Source organism: Falco rusticolus, chromosome 2, assembly GCF_015220075.1.
Source record: "Falco rusticolus isolate bFalRus1 chromosome 2, bFalRus1.pri, whole genome shotgun sequence".
Lineage (NCBI taxonomy): Eukaryota > Metazoa > Chordata > Aves > Falconiformes > Falconidae > Falco > Falco rusticolus.
In genome coordinates, this window is record NC_051188.1 from 66915544 (window position 1) to 66941666 (window position 26123).

A 26123-nucleotide genomic window follows, 5' to 3' on the forward strand; every position below is an offset into this window, starting at 1 on the left:
GTTTTGTAGAGTTTAAATTACTGAAGAGAAAGCTGGCCAAAAGGATGAGGGAGTTGTTCATTCATTTCTTGTCTGTCATGGTTGGGGACTAGTTCAGTGCAAACTCAGGTGGACGTTCACACGCCTCTTGCCCACGTGGGCAGTTCCATTCTGTTACGATGCTGCTGTCATAATCCTACAGGAAATTATAATCTGTGTGCTTCTGAGTAGCAGAGGTCAGTGAATAAAGGACTCATGTAGACCTTGGATGACACTTGGAAATTTCTCAAGAATTCATGAGCCAAGTGAACTTTGGTAGATTATTTGCTTCATATTTTGTTGATACTGTGTCTTTTCCTAGAATCCATTCTGTATTCTGATTATTTTAGTTTTTTCTCTGAATGCAGTCTCCAGTTCCAGCCTGGAGATACCCACAGCACTGACCTGACCAGACAACAGTTCTAGCAATTATTTTTTTATTGTACTGCATCTATTCGGAGGTGATTGCCAGTAAGGGTGGTATTTCAGCTGAGACTAGATACTCTTTCATTCAGAAGAACTCAGGTTTTAATCCTGTTGTCGTGATTTTTTGCTCAGTTCTCTGAAGTGACTAGGCTACAGGCTTTCGTATGCAAGGAATTCTGTTAGTCTTATGGAAGACAGTGTTGACGTTGGTTCAGTCTGTTGTGTGGGGTTTTTTCTGAATTGAATACAGTAGACTGATGAAAGCATAAAACAAAAAACTAATACAACTTCCATATGAGACATTGTTTTGAATCTGCAGCCAACAGAAATGAACTCATATAACAATTAGACAAACTTTTAAGTCCCTCTAGGGGAGGAAGTTATCAGTAATAATAGATGCTTAAGTTACCAAGCATACTGGCACTACTCAGTAATTAAGTATTTTTATTAATGATGTCTTATTAAATAATGCCTATTTAAGCTCCAGGTGGTGGTACTCAATTCTGATGTGGAAATAATTCATGTACAGTATATGATTTTGTAGATTAATGTGTCATTGTGATTTGCAGGAAATCATATTTAGAAATGAAGTATATTGACCTTGCTTTTATGAGTGATTAGAGAAAGGTTACACAGAGAGCTTCAGTGATAAATCATCTTTTCTTTTTTAATGTAGCCTCAAGTAATGGTAAAAAACATAGTTTATGCAGTTTTTTACTTTTCCAGGGGAAATTCAGCTCCTTTTCCAAGTAGTTCTTTATCAAATACCTGTGGAAGTGATATGTTAATAAAGCTAATGTAGATTTATCATAAAAACAACTTAGAGATTTAAAGTAATTGGAAACTTCTTTTCAGACAAAATTGGTTTGTGCTTTTTCTTCCCTTTTATTTTTTTTTGCTTGCATATAGCATAGAAGAGTGCTGTAAGCAGTCCTTGGTTTCATTATGTTTTTTCCCAAAAGAGAGATGGGGAAGGAGATGCTTTCTTTTACTACAACAAAGATGTATTGTGAGCGTCAAGTTTGTCTTCTCTGGAATTCTGGAAATAGAAGTAGCAGCAGGGGATTTTCTTCGGCCTCAGTTGAAGGAACAGATTCAGGTCATCTACAGAAACCTTTTGTCCCGGTCACCACAAAAACGCAAAACCCTTGGAACGTTGAGCAAGGCTGCAGCTTGCTTCTGAGTCCAGAGAAGCTTGTGGCAGTAGGTTTTACATGCATATCATTTTTCTCTTTTTAAGTTGGTGGCACCTGGCAGATGGCTGTTCTCCCTTAGTTACTACTCTTCTTTCCTTGTTTGTAGCATTCTGCCAGAAACCTGTTCTTCCCTCCTGTCTGTTCTGGGGTGGTGATAACCTTGAGATTATGTGTTTCTTTCAAGGAAGACTTCTCCTAAATTCTTTCTCCTTCAGATTTGTCAAGGAACTGAATCACATATTGAATCTGCTACAAGGAAGCCCTGACAAACCCAGAAGAATACTAAACAGAGCAACTACATGATTCTTTTATTAACTAGTGCTTACAATGTCTTTGACACACTGGTGGCCCTGAATTTTTAATAAGAAAAACAAGTGTGAGAATCTAAATGGATGTTCAAGTTTTTACAGAAGAAAACAGATGTAGTTATCATAATTTTCCCTTTTGTTTTTTTGATAGCTTTCTACTTTGTCTGTCTTCTTTCCTAGTTTAAAAAAAAAAGAATTTCTGCTAATATGGCTTTTTCTCAGTAGTAGATGGCGGGGGAGTGGACAAGATAAATGTTTAGGCTTTGACTAGCCCAAAGTAAAAGAGCTTTCAGGCATCTACATCCTTTTCCACACAGCACTTTGCCATTGTAGCACACCATTCATTCATTAGATTCCTGCTTGACGGTTACACCATGTCCTTTTGTGTTGCTGCAGCTGAAGAGTGGAGATCAACAGCTGAATCACTTTCAAAATGTGAATTTGATCATGCAGTCATATAATACAGCTGATGCCACATAGGGCTTTTACATGTCCCTTCATTCTTTGAGAGTGGTCATTCGTCATATCTTTGTGTGTTCTTGAAAATAGCTTATGAAATGAAGAGAAAACAATTGCTTCTGTAGATCTGTCTGGATGTGTCACAACTTGCAGTTCTGCTTGCTGTGTTGACTGCTTCAATACAGAGTGTTTTTGTTTTGTTTTTTCTCTTAAAGACTGATGTGCAGAAAGGGAAAAAGTAAACTACTTTATTGCTTCTACATCTGCAGTGGAACAAGAGTACAAGGTGTTAAATACTTCATTTCTGCTTGTTTTTTTGCAGTAAAAAATCATAAAGTTCCAAGACAGGTAAATGCTGGATGTTGGAACTAATGGTATAGAATAGAATGTTTTCAGTTGGAAGGGACCTACGACAATCCAACTGCCAGACCAGTTCAGACCAGAATGATGTGGGCTACGGATGCATTAAAATGCAAAAGGAATAGATCTGGTTTTAGCAGATATTTCAAATGAGAGGTCTTCGAAGAATAGCCTTCCTTCCTTCTTTCCTTCTCTGAAGGTTGAAAGAATTTGTAGAACTTAAAACGTCCAGCATATGCCTTCCATTTAAACCAGACAAAAGCTGGATTTGACATGTCTGATATTATTAATCTTACACAAAAATAACCTGGCATTCTGTCATCTTTTTTTCTGAGAAATAGAAATTGCAGAGAATTTTCCTCTTACCTTTTTGGGTCTTTATAGGCCTTGCTGTTGCATAAAAGGGCACAATCCAATTTGAAGGAAAAAAGGAAAATATTGTAATCTGAATGTTTTGTTGATGTGAATGGTTAGCTGAACCTCTAGCCTGACATTGATGAAACATGTCAAGCATGTCTCTTGAAATTTTAAATGCTGTAAATATTGGAAGAAAAAAAAATTAAGCATGGAAATGGAGTTATTTCCCCTGGAGTAAGCAAAGATCTGAAAGCTACTGTTCTTCTGTCTTCATGTTTGTAGACTTTGTCTGGTGTTTCTGTAAAAAGAAAAAGAAATTTATACCAACTGTCCTAACGCAGATAACTGGAGGAGCAGGGTTTGTGGGTTCTCATCTTACTGACAAACTAATGATGGATGGCCATGAGGTTACAGTTGTGGACAACTTCTTTACGGGCAGGAAAAGAAATGTGGAACACTGGATTGGTCATGAGAACTTCGAACTGATAAATCACGATGTCGTTGAGCCCCTGTACATTGAAGGTGAGTACTCTCTGCTTTGGTATCTGCACTTTGTTGTGCTTAACCCTTGTAAGTATGTCTGTCTGCAAAGAAGTGAAACTTACGCACTGACTTCTGGATTGAGCTACCTAATGCCTGTATGCTTTGTTTATTATTAGCCTATTTCCTGGGACCGTTGCAGTGAGAGGTTCAGAGTGCTTTCATCTTTGAAATCAGTTCTTCCTTTCTGAGTGGATAGGAGGAAGGAAATCTTCAAAACTTGCTAATGGGACTGGTTTTGTGAGAAGGCAGGATTGCAATGGGTCAGTCTTATCTGTCCCATCCATTGTCCCACATCCCTGTGTGCGTGCACAGGCTTGCACACAGAGTCTCTGTGGGCTAGAGATGTCATGAACTGAGAAGTTTAATTCAGGGTTGCAGTTACTAGATGACATGCATCCTGCAGCTGTGTATCATCAGTTGAGAGAAGACTTAAGCTCTTTCAGAGGGCAAGTCATCTCACTTTCCTTAGTGATTCCACAGCCTGTAGAATAGGAAAAAGCAGAACTGAATTTCCCCAGTTTTCCACAGAAAAACCAAAATAAAACCCTAAACAAAGAAACAAAAACCCATTCTGCTTTGAAGAAGTAACTCAATATCTGAGCTGTCATAAACCTCAAACTATTACGGCAAATTGCAAGACAGCATTAACATAGCTGTAGTTGAGATAAGCATTTATAGACGTCTTTCGGAGTATATGAGCACATAGTGAATCGATGAAAACGTTACTCAGGTTATACTGTAGTTCTGGTGGGTTTGCTGTATCGCTTTAAAATTTTGTAGCAAGGTAGTGGTTTCATTTCTTAAAACAAAAAAATGAATCTGAGGTTGTGGGTTGTTTTTTTATTCTTCCTGAATTGTAATGGATGGATTTTCACAGGGAAAATTTCTAGCAATTGCATTTGCTTGTGTTGAATTTCTGACAATACCATTGAAAACAGTCCTTCAAATACATGCTCCTCCTCTGCTCTGACAATGCACTGATGTAGTTACTGCCTGTTATTTTACTTCAAACTTTTGCTTCCACTGACGGGATAAGGGGACTATGGTCTTATTAATTGGCTTCAGGTGCTGGTAGCTTATGCTTCAGCCAATTCAGTTTGTCAGCTTTCCTAATCTTTCCCCTGTGTTACCTTCTTTCTGACTGATTACACTTGAGACCTTCTCAGAGAATTATCATCGTTGCTAATAGTGTTGCCCAGTACTAGCACTAATGAATGGAAATTCTGAGATTCTTCGGCTACATCTCCCATGTTCTATGTAATTAAGACACCGATTGCCCATTTTGTAGTGACAACAAATTAGAACATGTTGTTCAGGGAGTAATTACTGGATGTCGTCTTATCCTCTAACAGCGTAAGTTGAAGCTGGCATGGCTGAATGTTAGAATAAAATTAACTTGTATATACTAGTGTAAGAATATGATAAAATTTCATTTCATAGCCGAGTTTATAGCCCAACGTGGGAAAAGGGGGGGGGGGAAAGGTGAGGGAATGTGGATAGTTATTTTAACAGAGTAACAAGTTGGCATATGTATCAATACTTCTTTTCTTAGTCCCAGTTTCTCCTTTTTACTTGTAAATAAAGTTGAAAGTTGTGAAGTCATGACAAAAGAAGGTTTGTGTCTAAAGAATTCCTGTTTATTTGCTGTCCTATTTAAACAAGGTCATATAAGGTTGTTTGACACTTAAATTCCAGAGAAAGTAATCAGTGCTTTATTTCTGAAAGAGACCTCATTTCTGATCTAAAAAGAACACAGTGTTTGCACTTCTGATATGGAAAGTGAGTTTAGTCTCAAGATGTATAGCTTTCACTAAATCTCTTGATGCTTTTTTTTTTTTAGCTTCACAGTGATGCCTATGCACAGTCTGCCTTGTCTGAGTCATTATCTTTGATCCATGGTATGAAGTGGCACTGAGCATTCTTGGATCTTGATCTAGATTGGCCAGACAGTAATAAATCATCTAAACACACGTCTTATTTCTTAGCCCTGTGGTAACTATAGTTAACTGTAGTGCTGAATTTCTTCTCTTTCACTAGAATTCCCTTTGCTTTAGCATTTGGGGAAAATGTGAGTAGAGCAACACACAAGAACATAGCTTTCACTTAGGCTTTTTCAAGAACAAAAACAAAGGCCCTGAATTCTTCAATGGAATGAACGTATTTGAGGGAACTTGAAAGACAGAGGACAGTTTAAAAAAAAAAAAAAAAAGGCGGGGGGGGGAGAGTCTGAGAAGAAAGTTTTCAAAACTTTGCATAATAGTTGTATTAACACTTTTTTCTGTTGTAGTTGAGTTCTGTGTTTTTTAAGTACTTAGGCTGAAATGAAAATATCTTTAAAATTCCTAACACCTGATGCTGAGGTTTAATCTACTAATAAATGGAAGCTTTTTGGTACAGGAAGAAAATTTTCTTTTCAGAAGGGTGGTGTGTAAAGGACAGAATCTTACTATTCTTTTCTCTTAAAAGCAAAAAAAAAATGTATAGAAATCCACCTGTCCACCTTTGCTTATTTTCTGCCTTTCACTCTCTACGTTCTTTAAGATCACAAGCTCCCTAAGGTGGTTACTTGAAGTACTGTCTCCTGTTCCTGCAAACTGTAGTGTAAAAAGACACAAGATATTAGTTGGAGAAGAAATGAGAATGAATGCTTGATCTGGTGTTACTGTGATTTACTGCACTTCACAGTAATAGAATTGCATTAAAAACTACCAAATGAAATTTTAGAATAAACAGCTGTTGGCGAGAAGTAATGTACTTAATTTATATAGTGACTTGAGGATTAGTCTTGTCTTGTTTATACCCACCTTTGCATTAGAGTTGACTGTGTGTTTGTAATAAAAAGAAAAAATATTTTAAAAAAATGTTGAGCCACCAAAGTCTGTGTCTGTATTTCTACTGTGAAGTACTGTTATGCCTGAAATATTGGGTGGGGAGGGGGGGTGGAGGACAGACAAACACACATTAAAAAAAAAACAAAAACAAAAAACAAAAAACAACAAACCCACCAAAACACCAAAAACCTGAAAAAGCAGCAGCACCCTGAAAAAAAAGCCCTAGAACAGTCCCAAACTATATGCCCCACCAAACCCCTGAAAAAATCACACCCTGAAAAATAAAGCCAGTTTCAAGATGATGTCTTAAGATCTTAAACTGGACTCCTAAAAAGGAAGGAATACCTCTCAGATTTCAGTCTTGAGGCTTGGTTATCAACTGGTGTTCGATATACAAACCTCCTTGTCCACAGTAGCTACAGCAGCTGAATAAACCTGGAAGAAAATATCAGACAGGTGTGCACAGCCCCTATACTTCTCCCGTTGGTGTTTCTCCTTCCTACTTAGCAATCTTTGGAAGCCTTAAAGCAGTCTTTTATAAGGTGATACATGCACATTCCATTTACCCCCAGCCATCTCTTGTGTCTGAAAGACGTCCTCCTCAGCCAAACTCTTTCACAGTTCACATGAACACGTGTAGGCCTTTGGTTTCTTTTTGGTTGGTTGTGAGGGTTTTTTCTTTCCACTCTTCACAAATCTGAAACAAAACCAGGCCTGAAAGTGCCACAGATTTCCAATCAGCAGTGGAAACTGTTAACTCAGTTGAACTGATCTCATTTCCCTAGTCACAAATGGTTTGAATACTTCATCATTGTATCAAAAAATGATGTAGCTTAAAGATCCTCTTCCCTTGAAAGATGTTCACAGTAGTCCTCAAGAGTTACTATGCTTTTAGTCATAAGGCTTCACTTTGAAATTTTTTCTTTTTCTTTCCAACTTAATTAGATTGCACTGCCCACTTTGGTTTTGAACCAAAGGAGCACAATTGTGGAGTTGGAGACCATCAACAAAACTTCTACATCTCACTGCTTAAATACAGGAGCTCTTGGTAAAAATAACAGTACGATACTTCTAAAATTTTAATTCATAATAGCAGCAGTCTGGTTTCTGGCAAAACATATATTAAAATGTTGGCTCTGTTTCAGTGACTGTTGCAAATGCAGAGGCAGTTTGGGCTCTTCTGACTTTCATCAAAAAGCTTTCAAAATGATAGAATAAAAACACATTTTGCAAGTTGAGAAAAGTGCTGTAGGCACATTGCATACATAGTGACAAGGAGGTTAGCTTTCAGAGTTTTCAGAAGATACAAAGTTGTTAGTAACAGGCACATAGGTATGTAAAATAACATTTATAGAAATTTAATAGCTTTATTGGCTTGACTGGGACTAAAAATGCTTCTTTTCTTAAGGACTTTGCTGGCTTGTGGGTCTGAGTTGACTTTAAGGCTAAAATGAACAGTTTCACAAAATTGGCCGAAAGAATAGGCTATAGCTGCCTTGTAAATAACAGCCTTCCAGAAATCAAGATGATAACATCTTACTAAACACTGTTCTACAGTATCCCAGAATTTTTTAGTCTCCAAGTCATTTCACTGGTAATTTAAAACACATACAGCTTCTAATTTTTTTTATGTGAGTGCCTTCAATACATTGCTTTTTTTTTGCTTCAGCACTTCCATCCCAGGTTTTTCTCCCTCTAGTCTTCATTCCCTCTGCCAGATACTTAATACGTCCAACTCGATGGTTCTAAACTGTATGATTAGGGAAAATCATGGCAAGGCGGGAGATAACATATACTTAACTTAATCTTGTTTGTCCAGAGCGAAGTGCAATGGTGCCACTCTGGTGAAACTCCACAAAACTGCTCCACATTACAAGCAATATGGTAAACCTTTATAAGGATATTTTAGTTTGCCTTGAGTTACAGGCAACATTTTTAACATCAGGAAAGTGGATTTGTATTTGTAGTCGTCCTTAGTTCAGTGCAATAAAAATGTCTCACTTCATTGTGTCAGCTTCTCTGGCCTGACCTACAGTAATGGAATTGACATAGCTGCTGTTTACAAGAAAAGTCCTTGTGTATAAGCTGGAGAAACTTGTTTGTTCGCTTCTGATCAAAGCTTTACTGCTTGTACTTCCTGATTGGCAAGTACAGTGATGGATGCAGATGTTTAGTGGACATAGTGACCCGTTCAGTCCTTTCTGGTACTGCGACACATGTTGAAGGCAGAAATTGAAGATGAAGGAAGGAATGTAATTTCCTGTCATAGGAAAGGTTGTAGATTCTACCCTTACTATCCACTTAAAAAGCACACAGAACACATGGCTGGAAAATAAAGATTGATGATAGCAAGGAAGGTAGTTTTATTGCAATATTTTGTTAAAGTAAGTGATTGTATTGATCATACTTGTTGAGCATTAAGGAAAACACAAGACCGAATGCTTGGGTCTGGATTTAGGTATTACAGATTCCATGCATACTAAATTATACAGGCTTTTTGAGCTTTTCACATAGAAAAGGGTACAGCTGACAAATTTTAGTTGCTGTTGATACTGTAGTATGTTGCTAGAACTTTGCAACGATCGTGGATTTCTGTATTTGTCACTGTGTACCTGATGGCTTGAATGTTTATGCCAGCTTCTACGTTTGTGCTATTTTGAAATTAATGTTTGGCTTTTTTTCAGCAAAATTGTAACATGAAAGATGTATTTCTTTGTTTTATAACTAGTCTACCATCCTGTGCTTTGTAAAAGACTTTTTGCTGCAGTGTTCAGTGGCTTACAGAGTTCTAGCCCCTGATGTGAGTTACGTACAAAACTTGCTGAAGTTTATTGTTATCATCTGTTCTTCTGTGGTCCTTACCTAAGTAAAGCTTTGCACAGCCTTTCAGAGTTATTTTCAATTAAATGTATTATGGCTTAATTGCAAAGCTAGCTCAAGATTTCTTAGTGGGCACAATTAAATGTTGTAAAACTTCTTTTTCTTTACCCCATAAAAAAGGAAGAGGTGTGGAGGTCAATTACAAGATGCATTTGTTCGTTCCTGTCCTTCAGTAGATGCTGTCCCAGACAGTTAATCCCCTGAAAAGCTGTAGCTAGGACAGCTTTCCACAGTTCTGGCTTGAGGAGAGTTTGTTGCCTGCTGCTTGCTGCCTCTTAAATAACTGCAAAATTTGTGCTAGAGCACACAGGGTTGTCAGCTAGACTAGGTGGATGGCTTTGTCTGGCATTTCTGGCTGGCCTGCTGAAATGATGACACGAAAAATTATGTGGTGTTAGACCTAGCAGTTAAAAGAGGGAAGGTGGAAGGAGAAATAGTTGTATTTGTCTCAACATCCTTAGCCTGATGATGCAAACTTGACCAGTTTTGGGTAGAAACTTGTCTCTCTACCCTTCTGAAATATCCAACATTCTCTAAATGTTTTGGAATACTAGTGATGTTTTTAATTGGTCTGAGGCTCAATACTCTAAAGATTCCTTCCTGGGCAAGAGGGAAAGGTCCTGGAACTGCCTGGCTGCCTACCCCTTTGATCTAGAAGATGGGCATCAGACATTTGGCAAATGCCCCATCTTCCATCTCTCTGCTGATTCTGCCCTTGCTGACCCTTTTTGTCATAAGGATTTATTTTTGCCTTTGCACCTATGGGAAGAAGTACATTGAGGCCAACCAGAGCCAGGTACTTTTTTTCCCCCCAGCTCCTTATCTTAGTTTCATTTAAAGCAATTACTAGCTGGAGAACAAGAGGAAGAAGAAGGACTAGGAGGAGGAGAAGAGTGCCTTCTCTTTTTTCTTTCTTTCTTTTTTTCTAAGCACTGTCCATTACACTTAGCTTTTTGTTTAAAAATAAACAAACTTGAAGATTATAAGGAACCTTTAGGGGTTTGTATTTTGTTTGTGTTTGTTTCCCACTAACAATTATATGATCACTTGGATACTCAAAGGCCTAGCTGTATCCTGATGCAGCAAAAGGAAAGGGAGGTTTTGGCCCTGTTCATCTGAATTGCCACGTGCTGTTAAAGGAACTGCTCCCGTAGAAGATGCTGTGTGTTGAAAATTCAGCAGGCATTTAGAAAACAGCAAAAACAAAGTGAATGGAGAGGGAGGAAGGGAAGTGTTCATTTGACAGACTATGATTGGGCAGTAAATTACTGGTGGTCCACAACGCTTTTTAAGTGTTGTTTTCACTCTTCAAAAATTCCACCACAGCCTGCTGAAAACTAGATTTGGAAAGGGTTGTAAAGGAATGGATAGAAAGGAATAGCATAAAATGCAGGTCAGAATTAAACTGAGTTGGTTGCAATAACTGTCAATTGCGTTGCTCATTTTTCTGAGCCACTGTGCTTGAATTACCTGCTGCCTGCAAGCAGCAGTCAGTGGCTACTCTGATGTTTTTGTCAGCTTCCAGTCTGCTCTTTTTCCTTGTTTTCATGACAGCACTGTGCTGTGGGAAGGGGATGCTTACATTCAGAGGCATAGCTTGAGGCAGTCATATATTTTATTCATATTCAGGGCTTATATGTAGGAGGCATATCAAAGTTCAATAGACCAATTAGACTTTCCCCCTTGCTACATCTTTGCATTATTACCCTGACACAAGAAATCCTGCAAAATAATGTAATTAAAGTTTATTCACTGCTTAAGCTTACAGAGTCAACAGGGACCAAAGTAAGGAGAAATTATTCCGTGTCACAGTCCATCACACAAAACAACTAACTTATCTCCATGTTGCAGACCATCCTAAAAGTTTCAGTTGCATTAGCAGAGCAGGCAGGGCTTTGAATCGAGCCTGTGCTGGGAGCTTGCTTCCTCCAGCACTCACTGTGTCAGGCTGTCTTTGAGTACTACTGTACGCTGCCTTCTGTGAAAAGCTTTCTTTTGATGCTGCACTAGTGCTGATAGTGGAAATACCAGTTTCTGCTGATTTGAGAACAAATAGCAGGAAATCTGCTACGTTAAATTGTATTTCTCTACACTTTTAATGTGAGAATAAATCTTCACTGATACTGCGTATCTGCCAAAACTGTATCTCTCTAGCTTTCTGGGCTGTTTTGACATCTTGTGGGCAGCTGGTCTTCTCTACTACTCTAAACAACTGTAGACCGAAGACAGCATGCAACATGGAGGAAGCAGAAATATTTTGTGGCATCTGCTTGAGCATACTAACTGTCAAATATAATTACTTTGCTAAGACAGTAAAACTTGGGGTGATGGAGTCATGCAGGTTGCCTTAGAAGCTAGCTGATCCTGTGTTTATGCTGATAGTTGTTCTGCCTGATGACGTTTGACTTGAAAGAATGTCTCCTTATTTTGGTCACTATCGACACGGTAAGCTTAAGCAGTGAATAAAATCTAAAATTATTTTGCAGGGTTTCTTGTGTCGGGGCAATAATGCAAAGATGTAGTATGGGGTAAACTTTTATGCCTCTTAGAGATGAGCTAATATGCTCTCATAAGGAGCTATGAGCTTGTCCAGTAGACCTAGAAAAAACAGTTAATCTAGAAAAATGTGACTGTATGTTGCAAGCACACTTGACTAAGGATTCTGAAAGAAAGTAGGTTCAATATTTTACCTTGCCACTGTTGCCAGTATTTTTAAAGCTTTATTTTCAGAACACATTCTTATCTTAAAAAAAGGATGTAATGTTTCAGTGTGGAGGAGAGGCTTGCATTTTGAAGCCTTTTAACTACTTTTATTTTTTTTTCATTTCTTAAAAGGTTGTTGGAAAGTAATTAGGTACATTCTACATGGATAAATCAAGCCACTTATACACACTGTCACCCTAACCACTCTGCTTTTTTTTATACTGGATAGAGGTCAGGAAGCAAAGGATTGTGTGCTTGCTTTGTCAAATGAAAATATTTTTTTTTTTTTTAATTTGAAAGTCAAGGATGCTTCTACTCTGTTTTTGACAGGAGAATTAATTTAAAACTGGAGAAAAAAGTTCATTATGTCACAGATACTGTGAAAGTTAAACCCAACAGAGGGGTGACAATAATACGTTGACAAAATAAAGCTTTACTTCGTATTGCTCTCATTTGCTACTGCTTGTTAATTGTAAAACACCGGAGAAAAAAAAATAAAAAGGGTTGTTTGAGTATGCCATTTGACCAATACTGTTCTGTTATAGGGCAAGACAGCCTTATGCCACGTGGTACTGTCTTTTGTCAGAATATGACTTTTCCAGGTTGCTTCAGGTTTCAGTGCTGAATATGCTTTAAAAAACAAACTTTCCCTTTGTAACATAAAGAAGTAATTACTTTTCTTTCATCCTGCTATTCTAATTCTTACATAACCTTTTGGATACATTTCTTGGATGACCTTGGTGGGGGGGATTTGTTCTTTTTCTTTCTTAAGCATCACTATTTCTAATTTGATCTTCTGTTTACTTTTTTTTTTTTGGCATTCGCTTATCTGTAGGGTTTTTTTTAAGTAGTTCTGGCTAACTGAGATTCATGTTACATAGAAAACAAATATGGTTTTATATTTACAATAGTTGTATAATGAAAGACTTGCAGGTTGAGGTTTGTTGAATATTGGCTTCTGCTTGTGAAAATTAGTCTAGTTTTGATTGGTTTGTTTTTATTATGATTTAACAAAAAAGCCTTTTTTTCCCTGTACTATCTCCAGCCTCTGCACCCTTATCTCATGCAGTGAATTCGGCAGCTCTGATATGCAGAAGCTGGTCTCAAATTAGGATTTGCCTAGAGATTTTCATGATTACCAATGTTAATCAATTAGTATTTTGGGATTCTTTTAGGTTTCATATTTAAGACCAATTCTGGTTTACCGCACAGTTTATTGTGGGGTTTTTTCAGTTCTTTAAATTTCCTGGGATGAGCTGAGCTCTGAAGTTCAGAAGTACAGAGCCAGCAACTTTCCTGATGGTCTGTTACAAAACCAAAGTTGAGTGAAGTCTTGTGTGCTTGTGTTCCTTGTATCAAATATATGTATGTGTCTTCTGAACTACCTTGACAGAGATGACTGCCATGCTTGTTCAGGGAATAAACCCATTTTAGGAAGACAGGTAAACAGCTGAAAATAAACAAGTACACCTGATTACTAGATGAATAGACAGCAAAACACAATTTATTTAGATTAAGATAGAAATAAACTGAAGTAGAAAATGGTGGAGAGGAAAAGAAGCCCTGATTGATGATACATTTGGCCCTTGAACTTAAAATCTGTTACAGCTTTAGTTCTCTTGTTTCTCTCTGCACTCTTGTGCTAGGAATAATTGTTAAATTAAGAAATCCTAGGTTTTAATCGAGTCTATGCTCATGAAAATGGTGTAACTGTTTAGCTTTGCTGTACTAGTCCCTATTTTGCTGTTGTGTTGGATATGTATTTCCTGTGGGTGATAGGTATCTTTAGGTTTGTTTACAGTGCAGTCACAGAAATGCAGCAAATACAATTATTTAAGACTGGGACTTCTGTTACCTGGGCAATCTGTTGCCAATACCCAGGCTACCTTATTTTAATTTAGGTTAGGCATTAGTATACCTTCCTTGATTGTAAGGTACTGTCTAGTGCATTGGATAATTATATTTCATAACTTGGAGGGATCAGGTGGGGTGGGCAATCTCTGTATTGGGGATTTTTATTTCTTATTAAAGCTAAAATGCTGTATTATTCAAAGTATAGCATAGAACAAAGGGAATAGGGGAAAAAGGGCAAAGGTTGCGTGCCAATATCTTGGCATATATATTTAAAATATAAGTAAGATACGAGTACTATTAATATTTCATTGCCAGGTGGCTTATAAATAAAAATATTTATTTTTCCCAAAACATTTCTCCAGGGATTAAAAAATGTTTCTACCATCTTTGATTGGGAATTCATCTTGGAAAAATACTTTGAAGCTTGTGGTCACTTAAAAACTTGAGGGTGATAGAATGTTGCATATGCTTTTGCAGCTTCTAAACATCTGAAGTACTGAAAACTAGAATTTTTGCAATTGGAAAGTGTCAACACACCCACAGACTTCTGTATCTGTCAACAGTGTTGATTATGCTTATTATTTTTTTTTACTAAAAATTAAGTCTGTCTTTGGGTTACAGCAGGTTTGCATACGTATCATCCGTAGGTAGCAATATAAGTGCCGAGTTCCAGTGCTAGGAAGTGCAGAAAGAAGTACTTGTTTCTTGATGCTAATGCTTTATATGTTAATGGGAAAATAATAATGCTTTTTTTCCCCCTCTCTCTGGTTTTCTGTAGTGGACCAGATCTATCATCTAGCTTCTCCTGCTTCTCCTCCAAATTACATGTATAATCCTATAAAAACATTAAAGACCAACACTATTGGGACATTAAACATGCTGGGTAAGTGGAAATCTTTTTTCTTAACTTGGTTAGACATAATATAACATGGACAGAGTTATTTGGGAGAGGGGAGGATAGAGCAGATGAGTTGTACATTTTAAGAAGTTGTTTCTCAAAGAAAAATGAGGGTTGGGTTTGGGTTTTTTCCCTCTTTGAAGATTTTTTTTTTCCTTTCTACTTTTCCTTTAAATATATCTGCAGATAAACTCTGACAACATGCAGACTTGGTTGTCAAAGCACAGGGACTTCATGCCTGTATCTTGGCTGTGGCGTGCAGTAATTACAGAAGTCATAGGAACAACTAAGAGCATGGGATTTTTATAGCGAAGTTGTGTCTTGCTTTGGCGACTGTGGAACATTCCTACGTTTGCCATGAGTGACTGTTCCTTTCCACCACAGCAAACATTGAACTAGGTGGAACTGTAAACCCCAGACATCAAGAGCACTGCACCCTCTTGTGCATGCCTTGGCTAGCAAATTCTGCAAGAATGTGTAATGTCTAGCTTCACGCTAGGTAATTACGAGGCTACATTTTCAGTTTTGTCTGTTGGGTTTTATGCTGGAAATGGCCCTGTGAAAAGAAGGCCACAAGCCTTCACTAGTTTTTCCTCTCATCTTTGATCCATTTGGCATATGCTGCAGCTTGAACGGAGTATCAGTGATCCTGAGAGGAGCTATGAGGCAAAAAATTTCCTGGGCATTAGCTCAGCCGAGTTTCTCATTTGAATGATACTCTACTGAGTACAATTCAGAGACTTAAGTGATTTAGAAGCTATGGAGGTACCGGACAGTTGTACGGCATAGATGAGAGGTTTCTTTGATTGGCCACCAACTTGAAGGGCAGAAAGTCACTGAAATGGAGTGCAGAATAATCTTGAGTGATTGGTAGGATCATCCAGGCAGTTTAAAGGGGCATAATGAAGGGAACATGATTTATTTTATCCTATAACATGTTATTCTCTACCAGTTTCTTTATGTAGCTTATCTTTAAGTTTTGGTAATCATAATATAGTGAGTTGTTTCAAGATGCTGATTTCATAACTGGAATACTACATGCTTCCTTGACCTTTATTTAGGGTGAAATAATATATTAAGTTCTTGGATCTTGGTTTAGGGTAACTTTTAGTCCCAGTAGCAAACACATGCATGTGAATGCTACTCTGCTGTTTCTCTTTTTCTAGCTTGGAAGTGGGCACTATGGATGTGATTTACAGCTAGATTTATCTAGTAAAAGTAAAGGATTACACTTAAACAGTTAACATGATGGAGAGATCCTTGCGCTTACTATAATTATGTTGTTCTTTCCCTGTTACCCCAAATTTAGGGTTAGCTAAACGTGTTGGAGCACGGCTGCTGCTGGCCTCTACATCGGAGGTATATGGAGGTAAGAAGGATAAAACAGTGTTTAGATCTCTTGAAATGTGGCTTTGTAAAAAAAAAAACGATTTTTACAAACCTTTTGTCAGATGTTTGAGTGATAACTTCTCATCACTTGCTTGATTTCTTTCAGATTTACTTCTCACAGTTTAAAATGTGGGCAACTAACACTTGCTTTAAATCTCTAACCAGAGTGGTAGAAGGAGGCTCTGACTATTGTTTGTAACTTCCCTTTGTCATAGTTTGTGTCTCTTTTTGCAAAGGGCTTGTGGGGTAATTTAGAGTGTTGAATGCTAATTAAAATTCAGATGCCATAATGAAAACCTGTGAAGAGAGATAATTTCGGTAGTAAATCTGCATCTCTTTTTCCAGTCACTTATGAATTGTGTTGTGAATCAGCAATCACCCTGGTGTGCAAGAGACAAGGACATAACCTCCAAGCTAAGAAAACAGTGATTGTTCATGCAGGCTCTTGTGGTGTCTCTGAAAATGTAATATTCAGCAATAGTGTCATATCTCTCCAAGATCCTATTACTGTTACTAAGAATTGAAGTAGTGAGAGGATGACTGATAGAACTGCTGGCTGAATGCAGCAAGAATCTTTAGTACTTCCTTGGGGTGTGTAACAGACCATATGCCTTACTAGGGAAAATTCCTGCTGTTGGGAACTCTTGCCTAATAGGTAATAGCAATTTTGCAATCACAGTCACCTGCTCAACATTAGTGGTTGTGAGTGGGCTTTAAAGAGCAAACAAGCAAACAAAAATACTCATCTGTGTAACAAGATACAAAGTTTTTTGAAGAAAAAGTGAGGAAAGACAAAGGACATACCTCAAGGTGTACACTTTCGGTGGTTTAACTTCAGTCAAGAAGATTCAAAGCAAATACCCAAGCAAGAGAGAACTAAGGTGACCAGCCAGCCAAATAAGTGGCTTGAGCACGTGCAGCATTCCTGTTGCGTCCCTTGCCTTTGATTATCCATGGTCAGGCTCCACAGAGAAAAACGCTAGCCCTAAGGACTATTCTGTAATTGAGCAAACTCCCTTCTGGAACAGGGGACCAACAGGCAAAAAAGAAACCAAGTTTTGAAGCTTCATTGGTCTGCTGCAATCTGCCTGCTGAGGTGGAAAACTTGAAACTCAGGCTTTGTCGTGTCCGTAAATCAAATGTAGCAGGGAGAGTCTACTCACATTATACTCTGACTTAAACAGGCAAAATAATTTTGTTGAAAAATAAAGGACAGAAAATAAAGTCAGAAAATATCTGTTAGCTGTTTCCACAAGAGCTCTCAAAGCAGTGTTTTGTAGGGGGGTTCCAAGTACTTTGTAGGGCTGCCTTTGCCAGAAAGGAGACAGAAACTGAAGGTGCCTTCCAGATCACGGCACCTTCTGGGGCCCTTTTAAGAATGGTTACAGGTTTTTTATGATCATGTGAAACCTCTCCGCATTTACCATTGCTCTGTGACTCTTGTATGGCAGGAATTCATCGGTAATGATGTCTGTAAGCAGCATAAAAACTGGAAGGGTTAATCAGAAACTGACCATCAAAGCTGTTTCAAAAAAGCCTGTAACACTTGAAAGTTTTGTAGCAATGTATGCAAACTTCAAACCCAGTAAGAAGAATATGGCAGCACAGGTAGCAAAGTGGGGAAATGTGATTGTATTATTTTAAGCATAAGGAGCATGCGCACACAAGGATTCCTAGGAGATTTTTGGTTGGGTGGGGTTTTTTTTAATCAAGAACTACTGTACTGGATCAAACCAGAGGATTGCCTAACCTGATTGTCTGTGCCCAGTGACAGCTAGTAAAAATGCTTAGGATAAAACAGAAGAAACATAGCAAGTATGTTGTGGTATATTGCTCTACTCTTTGTTCTTTAAGAAGTGCAGTACTTCTCTCCGTTTTTTCTGGTTTTCTTTTGTTTCTTATTTTATAAAACTTGAAGATGCTTTACTTTCTTTTTTTCCTAATACAGTAAAAAATGCTGCCTACATAACCTATAATACTTCCTCTGAATTACATTAGATAGGAGTCATATTTGTGCCCTTGAGGTAGTTTGTCTTTGCAGAGAAGAGTTGAATTTAACCCTCTGTTCACACACTCTTTTAGGGGAAAGAAAAGCATCATGATGGCAGCTGTTCACTTTACTCAGTTACCTTACTAGTGTCACATCTTCCATAACTGTCATTTTCATGGTACCAGTGAATACACTTCCAAGGAATGGTGTTGAAACATAGTATTTTTTAAATGCATGGTTTAAAGAGAACCTGTTGAATTGTATAACACTAATGAAAGATTCATTGTATATAGTCACCTTTGGGATAGAAGATCATTTAAGGTGGTGTTTTTTTTTCTCTATAGATCCTGAAGTTCACCCTCAAAATGAGGATTACTGGGGCCATGTGAATCCAATAGGTCCAAGAGCCTGCTATGATGAAGGAAAACGGGTTGCAGAGACAATGTGCTATGCATACATGAAGCAGGTATTAAACTTGTATCAGGTTCAATGAATTGTCTGTAATTAATGAAGGCCAAACATATGGCAAAACTGGAATATGTGTATTTAGAGGTAGGAGGGCAAAAGAGAATGTCTTAAGTAGGAATACTCGTACTATAGCTGCAAAAACTGTTTTCTTTAATGCAGAAGTTTTATTGCTCCCATCTGTTGTTTTTTTCAGATAAGCAGCGTTCTTAAAGAAAATGTGCTTTACTTTTCTTAATAGACATAATAAGTCTTTGAGTATCGTAAATAGTTTTTAGACAGATTAAACTGAGATGACCTTGCCAATTTGGGAGCCAAGTAAGAGTTGTTTTAAGTTGGTCCTGTGCTGAGAAGTGCTTTGCTGAATAGGACTATTGCAGATAAATGTGGCATGTTTAATGAGCATAATTGAAATCAGAGTATACAGATAAAAATGAGGAAGTTCTTTAATGAGTACCTATATAGGAGCAATGTATTTTCAATCTCTTTAGAAATGTCTTATAATTATGTAGATATAAATACAGACCTTAATGGAGGGTACCTATACTTAGCTATGTAGTGCACTTCTTCAGACTAATACAGTAACATCAGAATAAAAATGCAATTTAAAATATGTTTCTGAAATGATACGTGCCATTTCCCTTGGGTTTCATAATCAACAAGTAGAAACTCCTCATTAACTAACCCAGCATAGACTCTTTACCTGTATGTAAATCTTAATTGCTGTTCAGCTAGTCTCTGTGAGGCTATTCAATTAGACAATGTGACAGACTAAAGAATATCATATCACTGTTTCTTGGTGTTTGCAGCCTTAATAGACTAAACTTATAAATCAGCTGTATATTCTGTAGAATTTTAAATCTTTAAATGATAAAATACTAGGTGCTTTTAAAAACCATGAAAACAAAAGTAAGTAGTAAGACTTTGTGGATGGTATTTTAGTACAGAGGTGGTAGTAATTTTCTCTTCTGCCAGACAGAGAAGGCAGAAGTTAGTGTCTCCTTTGTTCTCTTAAGTCATTTAATGTCTAGCGTGGTGGTACTGCTCTTGTTCAGTATGATGTCTTCTGTACTTCACTGTAACAAAATACTCCTCATGGGTCTGGAAATCCATTCACTGTTGAATATTGTCATTTTTATGAGAAATTCTTGCGCTGTAGGGTATCAAATTTTTTACAAGTTTGTGGTACACTCTGCAGTATTCTTTTAGAAGGGCAAGACTATAGGTCATTTTGAAAATCATGGGTCACTTAAAATCTTAAAGCCACAGGATGAGTCATGGTACTATCTGGTAATTTTTTTGCAGGATTTACAAAAGAGAAGGTTTGTAAGGTGGAACTGCAGTGCACACATACATTAAGTGTGAACTCATGATGCAAATGAGCTCTCTGTCCTAGGGGCAGCTCTGTATGAAATGTCTTGTACTTTATTATGGGTTAGTGAAGTCTGCCTGAGCTTGTCCCACATTGAGGTATATTCTGAAACATTGTTGAGCTGGGTTTTTTTCAGAGTTTAGATGATAGGCTGTTATTAGTGGAGGAAACGTTATCTTTTGCTAGTGGAAAGGTCTGATGTCTACTATGAAAATAAATATTGTGCTTTTAAGAGGATTTTGAGACAAAAGTGACATTGCCCAAAACAATTTGATTTGAAGGATTTCAGGTTAAAATATTTCCAGAATCTTCTCAGCTTCAATAAAAAAAAAGAAACAAGCAAACTTAGGTCTGCATCTTTTTGTCATTTCTTCCAAAGATTTCCATCATCATGCACATTATTAGGTACCTTAAATACTGAATCGTGTTTCCAAAAACTAAAATAAAAATTCATTGCTATGTTATACTTGCAGACAGGCTCTTTGAATCAGAACAGTTCTTGAATCTAGTCAAAGATGACTCTTTATTCACAGTTGTCAGAGTTCCTCGGTAGCCTGCCTTGACCGAGACCTTTTTGGTGCACTGCTGGCAGCGTTGTTTTGTTCACCTGTTTTGACCCTATGAATTAAATATTTTTGACTTCATCTACCCTTTACAACTGCTGTCTTTAAAAAAAGCCCAGCAGTACTTCCTTATCAAAGAGTCCAAGAACAGTAGTAACATTCAACAATACATAAGCGTGTGCTTGAAAGGAGAGGTGGGGAGTGAAATATTTGCTGGAGAAATGCAGGGCTCAGGAATTCAAAGCACGTACACAAGTTCATCTCATCACATGAGGCACCCGAGCATGTGGTTTGAGAGGATGTTTTCTGTAGGCTTCTGGGAGCAGCTTTCCCTCCATAAATTCATGTGGTAGCATAGGTCAGCCATGCTTATCCTGTGTCATCATCTCTCTTTCAGTGCTTGCTAGCACTCCCTGCTGGAAAGCCTTTTTCAGTTCGCTCAATTGCCGTAACAAGATTCAAGGCATAGTTTTGAAACTCGCTTATAACAACAGCTTGTTGATCTGTTTGCTTTCACCATTCTATACTCTTACTTTTGTTACTGTTCTGCCTCTCCTTCCCTGTTCTTCCAAAGTGTTTTTTTGCATAAACTTCATATACAGGCGTGTGATGTGATACAGATGTGATACGATTGCACACCTAGTATTTTTCCTCCACTATGGCACTTCTGTTTTGCTAGATAAGGTAATACCATCATTTTCCAGAATGAGCAGCGTTTTCCAAATGCAGGGTCTTCTTGGACATATATAGGCAGAGAAAACATTACAGGGGTGAGAGGAGAGTTTCAGCACATAATACTGCAGTGTGAATTTTGTGGTTTGTTCAGGAGTCTCCTTTCTGTATGCATTTAACTTTTTAAAAAAGTTGTGGTTTGAATTATGGAGCTACCTAGAAATCCAGATATTCATGTGTGCTCCAATGCTGGCTTCATTTAAATACTACACAGAATCTGAATACTACCTTCATAGCAGGGATCTGGTATGATTGCATAAGCACATCGTAAATACAAGTACACTGCATTTTAAATGCTTGGTGTATTAAGGGTGTTTTGTGAACTAGATTTAATTTCTTCTCTTATACCATTGATCTGTAAGGAAATTCTCCAGAGCTGAAGCAACAACTTCAGGTCACCATGACATGTTGCAGGGAAATTTTTCATCTTCTTCTGCTTCCTTTGTCCTTCTTTTCATACCAACTGTGTGACTGCAAGCATCAGTGGTAGCAAGTGGGCTTAGTTGTACATGATGTGATGTGATAGTTTTCAAATTGCCTTAGAATAGCTTAGATCTTCCAATTAAGAATTCCAGTGGGTGCCTTTCTAAGCATAGAGAAGTGAATGGAGTTGTCAGAATCAACTATTAATTATAACCTTCTTTAAGTGGAGAAGTGTTATGCTCTGCTTTACGGAATATTCTATAACCAGGACTGCAAAGACTCAAGATGCCAAAAAATCTTAATAGGTAACAGAAGAATGGAAAGATGTTAGAGGTGAAGTTTATTATATTAATGTGAGAGAATAACACATGTAAACTGATGTTGAAATTTGTTAAATATAGAAGTGCATTGCAATTGCAACATGAGGGTGATTTTCTGTTTTATATTGAGTTGTACTTTCCCCCTAATCTTTAATTCGCAAATTGAGTTGGTTTCAGTAATCATAAAAAGCCTTGATGTAAAATGTGGGGCTAATGAAAACTTCTGATTGAATTGCAACTGAGAAGGCATTGAATAAGGCAGTGAATAAAGGGGTAGTTATCGAATAATTAGAAAACAAATACCTGTGTTGGATTAGTTTGCTTTAACGTCTTTTGGGAGTTTATCCTGTATTCTCCAATAATTTCTCATTGTTTTCTTTCCTTGATACTCAATATAGATTGCTTTTAAGCACGCAGCATTCTTTTTTGGTGTTGTCACATATGTTTGCTAGCAGTTTGCTTAAGGAAAGATGCAGAATTGATGTTTTTTGTGGAAGAATGGAACTGATTTTTTTGTGAGAGGAAGGGGAGGCATTGCATCTCCTTGGGGTAATAGTCACAGGCCCAGACAGCAGCCCTTTAATGATACAGATGGTGGTTACTGTTGGATGTATACGATGTCAAAGCTAAATTTTAGTGATAAGAGCTATCATGGATTCCTTTAGCCTTTTAGAGGTCATGCAGAGAAGTTTCACATCCAGGAATATTAGTGAGGCGAAGGTTTGAGAGGGGAGTCCATAAGATGCTACAAGCAGTCAACCACCTTGAGCACTGCCTGTAAAGAGTTGAGATGCTACAGTCCCTCGCACTGCTGACTGAGAGGGCATTGACACCACTGAAGTGCAGGTGTCAGTGCTGCAACTAGTATCCCATCTGAGTTGTTATATACCAAGACAACGAAATTCAGAAAGAAAAGAAAAAAATTGTCCACAGTTCCTTCTCTGCAGTCTAAGAGGTCACACACGCGCAGTTATAGTAACATTCTCAATAAATATGGCATTTCCATTGAATATTTCAAGTACTGTTTGTTGTTAGTTGTTTTTATCTTCTTGATTAACTGGCTCCACTTTGAAAGAGGAAACAGTGCTGCTTTCAGCCATTGTAACTGTATGGCTCACAAATAGGCTTTTATACTTTGGAAAAGAGAAACCACAGAAAAAAATCCTTCCCCATAGTTCAATAAAGTTAAGTCCTGCAAACTTAATAATGTAGAGATTAAATATTGCTAAGCTTTTGAAACTGGCTTCTTCCAGTTACCTTTGTACGGTCCTTCTGATAGTCCTGCCATTTTCTAAACCCTGCTGATATGTATTGTCCATGCTGTTGGATTAATGGATCTGCACATTTTCTAATGAGTTGTTAGAGCCGTCTGTAGCTTTGTGAGTGTTTTTTGCTGTGTAGGAGCTTGGCGCATGAACCAAAACGTTGTGTTTGGTCCTGTACAAATGCAGAAGTGGCATATAGTTCTCCAAAGCTATCTGTTGCTAATGTTCAGTTGGAGGAAGTGAGGTGAAAAGGGGAGGAGAACAGTGCAGTAATGAGGCAGTATTATAAAAATGCAGTGTGTTGTTTCACTGGATCATTGGTAACAGAAGCCCCTCTAAGTGGAGAGTTTCATTATCTGAGTATCTGTTTCTAAATTGTATTGTTTTAGCTGTGTTCTCAGAGCTTCCTAATACAAACAGCATGGGTGTAATAGGGGGCTTTTTTTCTGTCAGTGGAGCAACACTTTTTTCAAATTATATGAAAATAAAGCAGGAAAAAACTGTCAGGTCTTCTGGCCCGTATTCACACACAGTGGTTTTACTAATGCTCTAGTATCTTTACTGCTTCTGTGTGCTCTGTGCTGATAACAATTGCAAAATAACTTTGTTCCATAGACAAGGTTAGAAGACTGTATTACGATGATTATCAAAGTCGTGGACTAAACAAATACAGCCAGTTTCCTAAGAAAAGTCTGAATACTTTGCATAGTCTCTGCCCTCTTGGGTTTTGTTTTTTTTCTTTCCTTGCTGTTCTGTAAGAAATCCCATCTTCTGATTTCCCTCAGGTAATTGAAGAACTTAGTTCTTTCGGTTTGATATTGCTGCACTGTTGTGCAAACAGAATTTTGAAGTCACGAAGATTTTAAGCTTTTTTGGGAGGTATAAGTTCAATCAGTGTTTGAATAAGTATATATCCATAGCAGCATTCATCTTTTGATGCAAAGTGTGTGTTGTTTCTGATGTTTTTTTCAATTTGGTACACCTCTTTTAATTTGGCTGTTAAGATACGTCCTCCTCAAACAGCCACCGTTGCTCTAAAAGCATTGGTAAGGCATTGTCTTTCACCTGTAACTGTCATTGTTACACTAGTTCATGAATATAACTGCAGAACTCTCCGTTGTGCGGACGACTAAGATTAAATTGCCTGAGGTTTATGTTGTATTGCATGTATTCCTGGCCCTTACTGGAAACCTACTGGAAGCTGTGATAACAGGTCTCATTCCTTGGCTGTTATTGCACTGGTTATGTTATTTGCCACCTCATGTTCAGAAGCCGCGTTGTGCAGTATAATACTGAATTTAAAAGCCCTGTCTGAAGGGAATATCCTAGCAACTCACGCACAGATGCATTTAAGTGGGTACCCATCCCTTCCCAATGGCAATGTCTCCTGTCAAGGTGTTGGTGGAACAGGCCTGTGGCTGTTTGCGTTGGCCATGTACAGCATGTACAAGAGGTATGCAAGCTGAGGCAAGTGCTAGAAATAGGACATACTTTTAGCAGGGAGGTATAAATAATGGTATGAAGAGTTGTCAAAGAGAAGTTGTAGCTTCTCTAGTCTGAGAAATATTGAACTGTAACCATGGTAATATTTCAGCTGTAAGATAAAAGTAGTGAAGGTGTGCCTTGGTTGTGTTCAGGGACCTGCGTTATGGCAAAAATAGTCAGATGATTGTTATTCTCCTTTCTAGCTTGTTTATGAAATTCAGATCTCAGCATCACTGTTTTTGCAGAACAGGTCTAAAAAGCTGTTAGTAACCAGGAATTAATCTAATTTTGCTTATACAGTAGACAGTACACGTATATAAAATACCTTGGACCAAGCCTCAGTGTAGAGCATTGTAGCTTAAGCACGTCACAGGTGGATCCTGGTGAACACTGTGCTGGTAATTCTGCTGTGATTACAGTTCAGGGTTTTGGGAACAGTTTTGAGACTTAATGATCTCTGGGACACATGGGAAAGAATATAAATCAGGAAGAAAGTAACTAGTAAAGCAAAGCGTGTAGGCAACAATCTTAGTAATTTAATTTGAAACATCGATAAAGACTTGTATCAGGTCACCATGATACCCGTGCAACTATCTGGGCTTTCCCTAGAACATTATTTGAATCCAGCTGTCTGCTGGAGAGCAAACAATTGCAGCTTTCCTTTCCTGATTATTTTGTATGCAGGGAGGTCTAATTCATGATTACTCTTCAGATAGCTCCACAGATTTTACAAAGAAGGAAACGCTGTTAATTAGTAAGAGAAGCTTGCCTAATATCATTATGAATTACAGTCACAGCATATGTTCAAGCTGTTTCACTTAAAAGAATGTCTTGACATTTGAGCTGTATTCTGTATTATTCTTTTCTGATACAGTCAACACAAGGAGAGATCTTTTCTTGAAAGGCTGATAAAATTAAAATACATATTTTTAAATTAAGATGTTACCATAGCATCCTTGATACCTTGATACGGAGCAGGGATCTGTAGAACTAAGTGGCAAACACTCATGCTGAAGACCATGGACAGGTTTGTTTTGCGGGGGACACTCTCTAATCTATGCTACCTTTTGACTAACAGCTATAGAATAGTCTGAGTATTTATTCAGAGGAGGTATCTCTGAAAGCCATAACGATCTTTCTTGTACCTTTTCTGTCTTCCCTCTCCATCTGTACAGGCACAGTCTCTGGGAACGTGTCCTTACTGGTAAATAATAGAGTGAGGTAAATCGTTTTGCTAGCCTACACTGCTGCATTTTATTAGCTTGCTCCCAGGTTCTTTTTTGGAT

General features: G+C 37.8%; 1 protein-coding gene across 1 annotated transcript in view; it reads left to right on the forward strand.

Moving 5' to 3' along the window:
* UXS1 (UDP-glucuronate decarboxylase 1) overlaps window positions 1-26123 on the forward strand; it is a 63523-nt gene that overhangs the window by 24174 nt on the left and 13226 nt on the right. The window contains exons 6-9 of the mRNA XM_037376974.1: window positions 3466-3646; window positions 14714-14818; window positions 16143-16202; window positions 18557-18678. Coding sequence (XP_037232871.1) covers window positions 3466-3646; window positions 14714-14818; window positions 16143-16202; window positions 18557-18678 — 468 coding nt within the window. The remainder of the gene's footprint in view (window positions 1-3465; window positions 3647-14713; window positions 14819-16142; window positions 16203-18556; window positions 18679-26123) is intronic.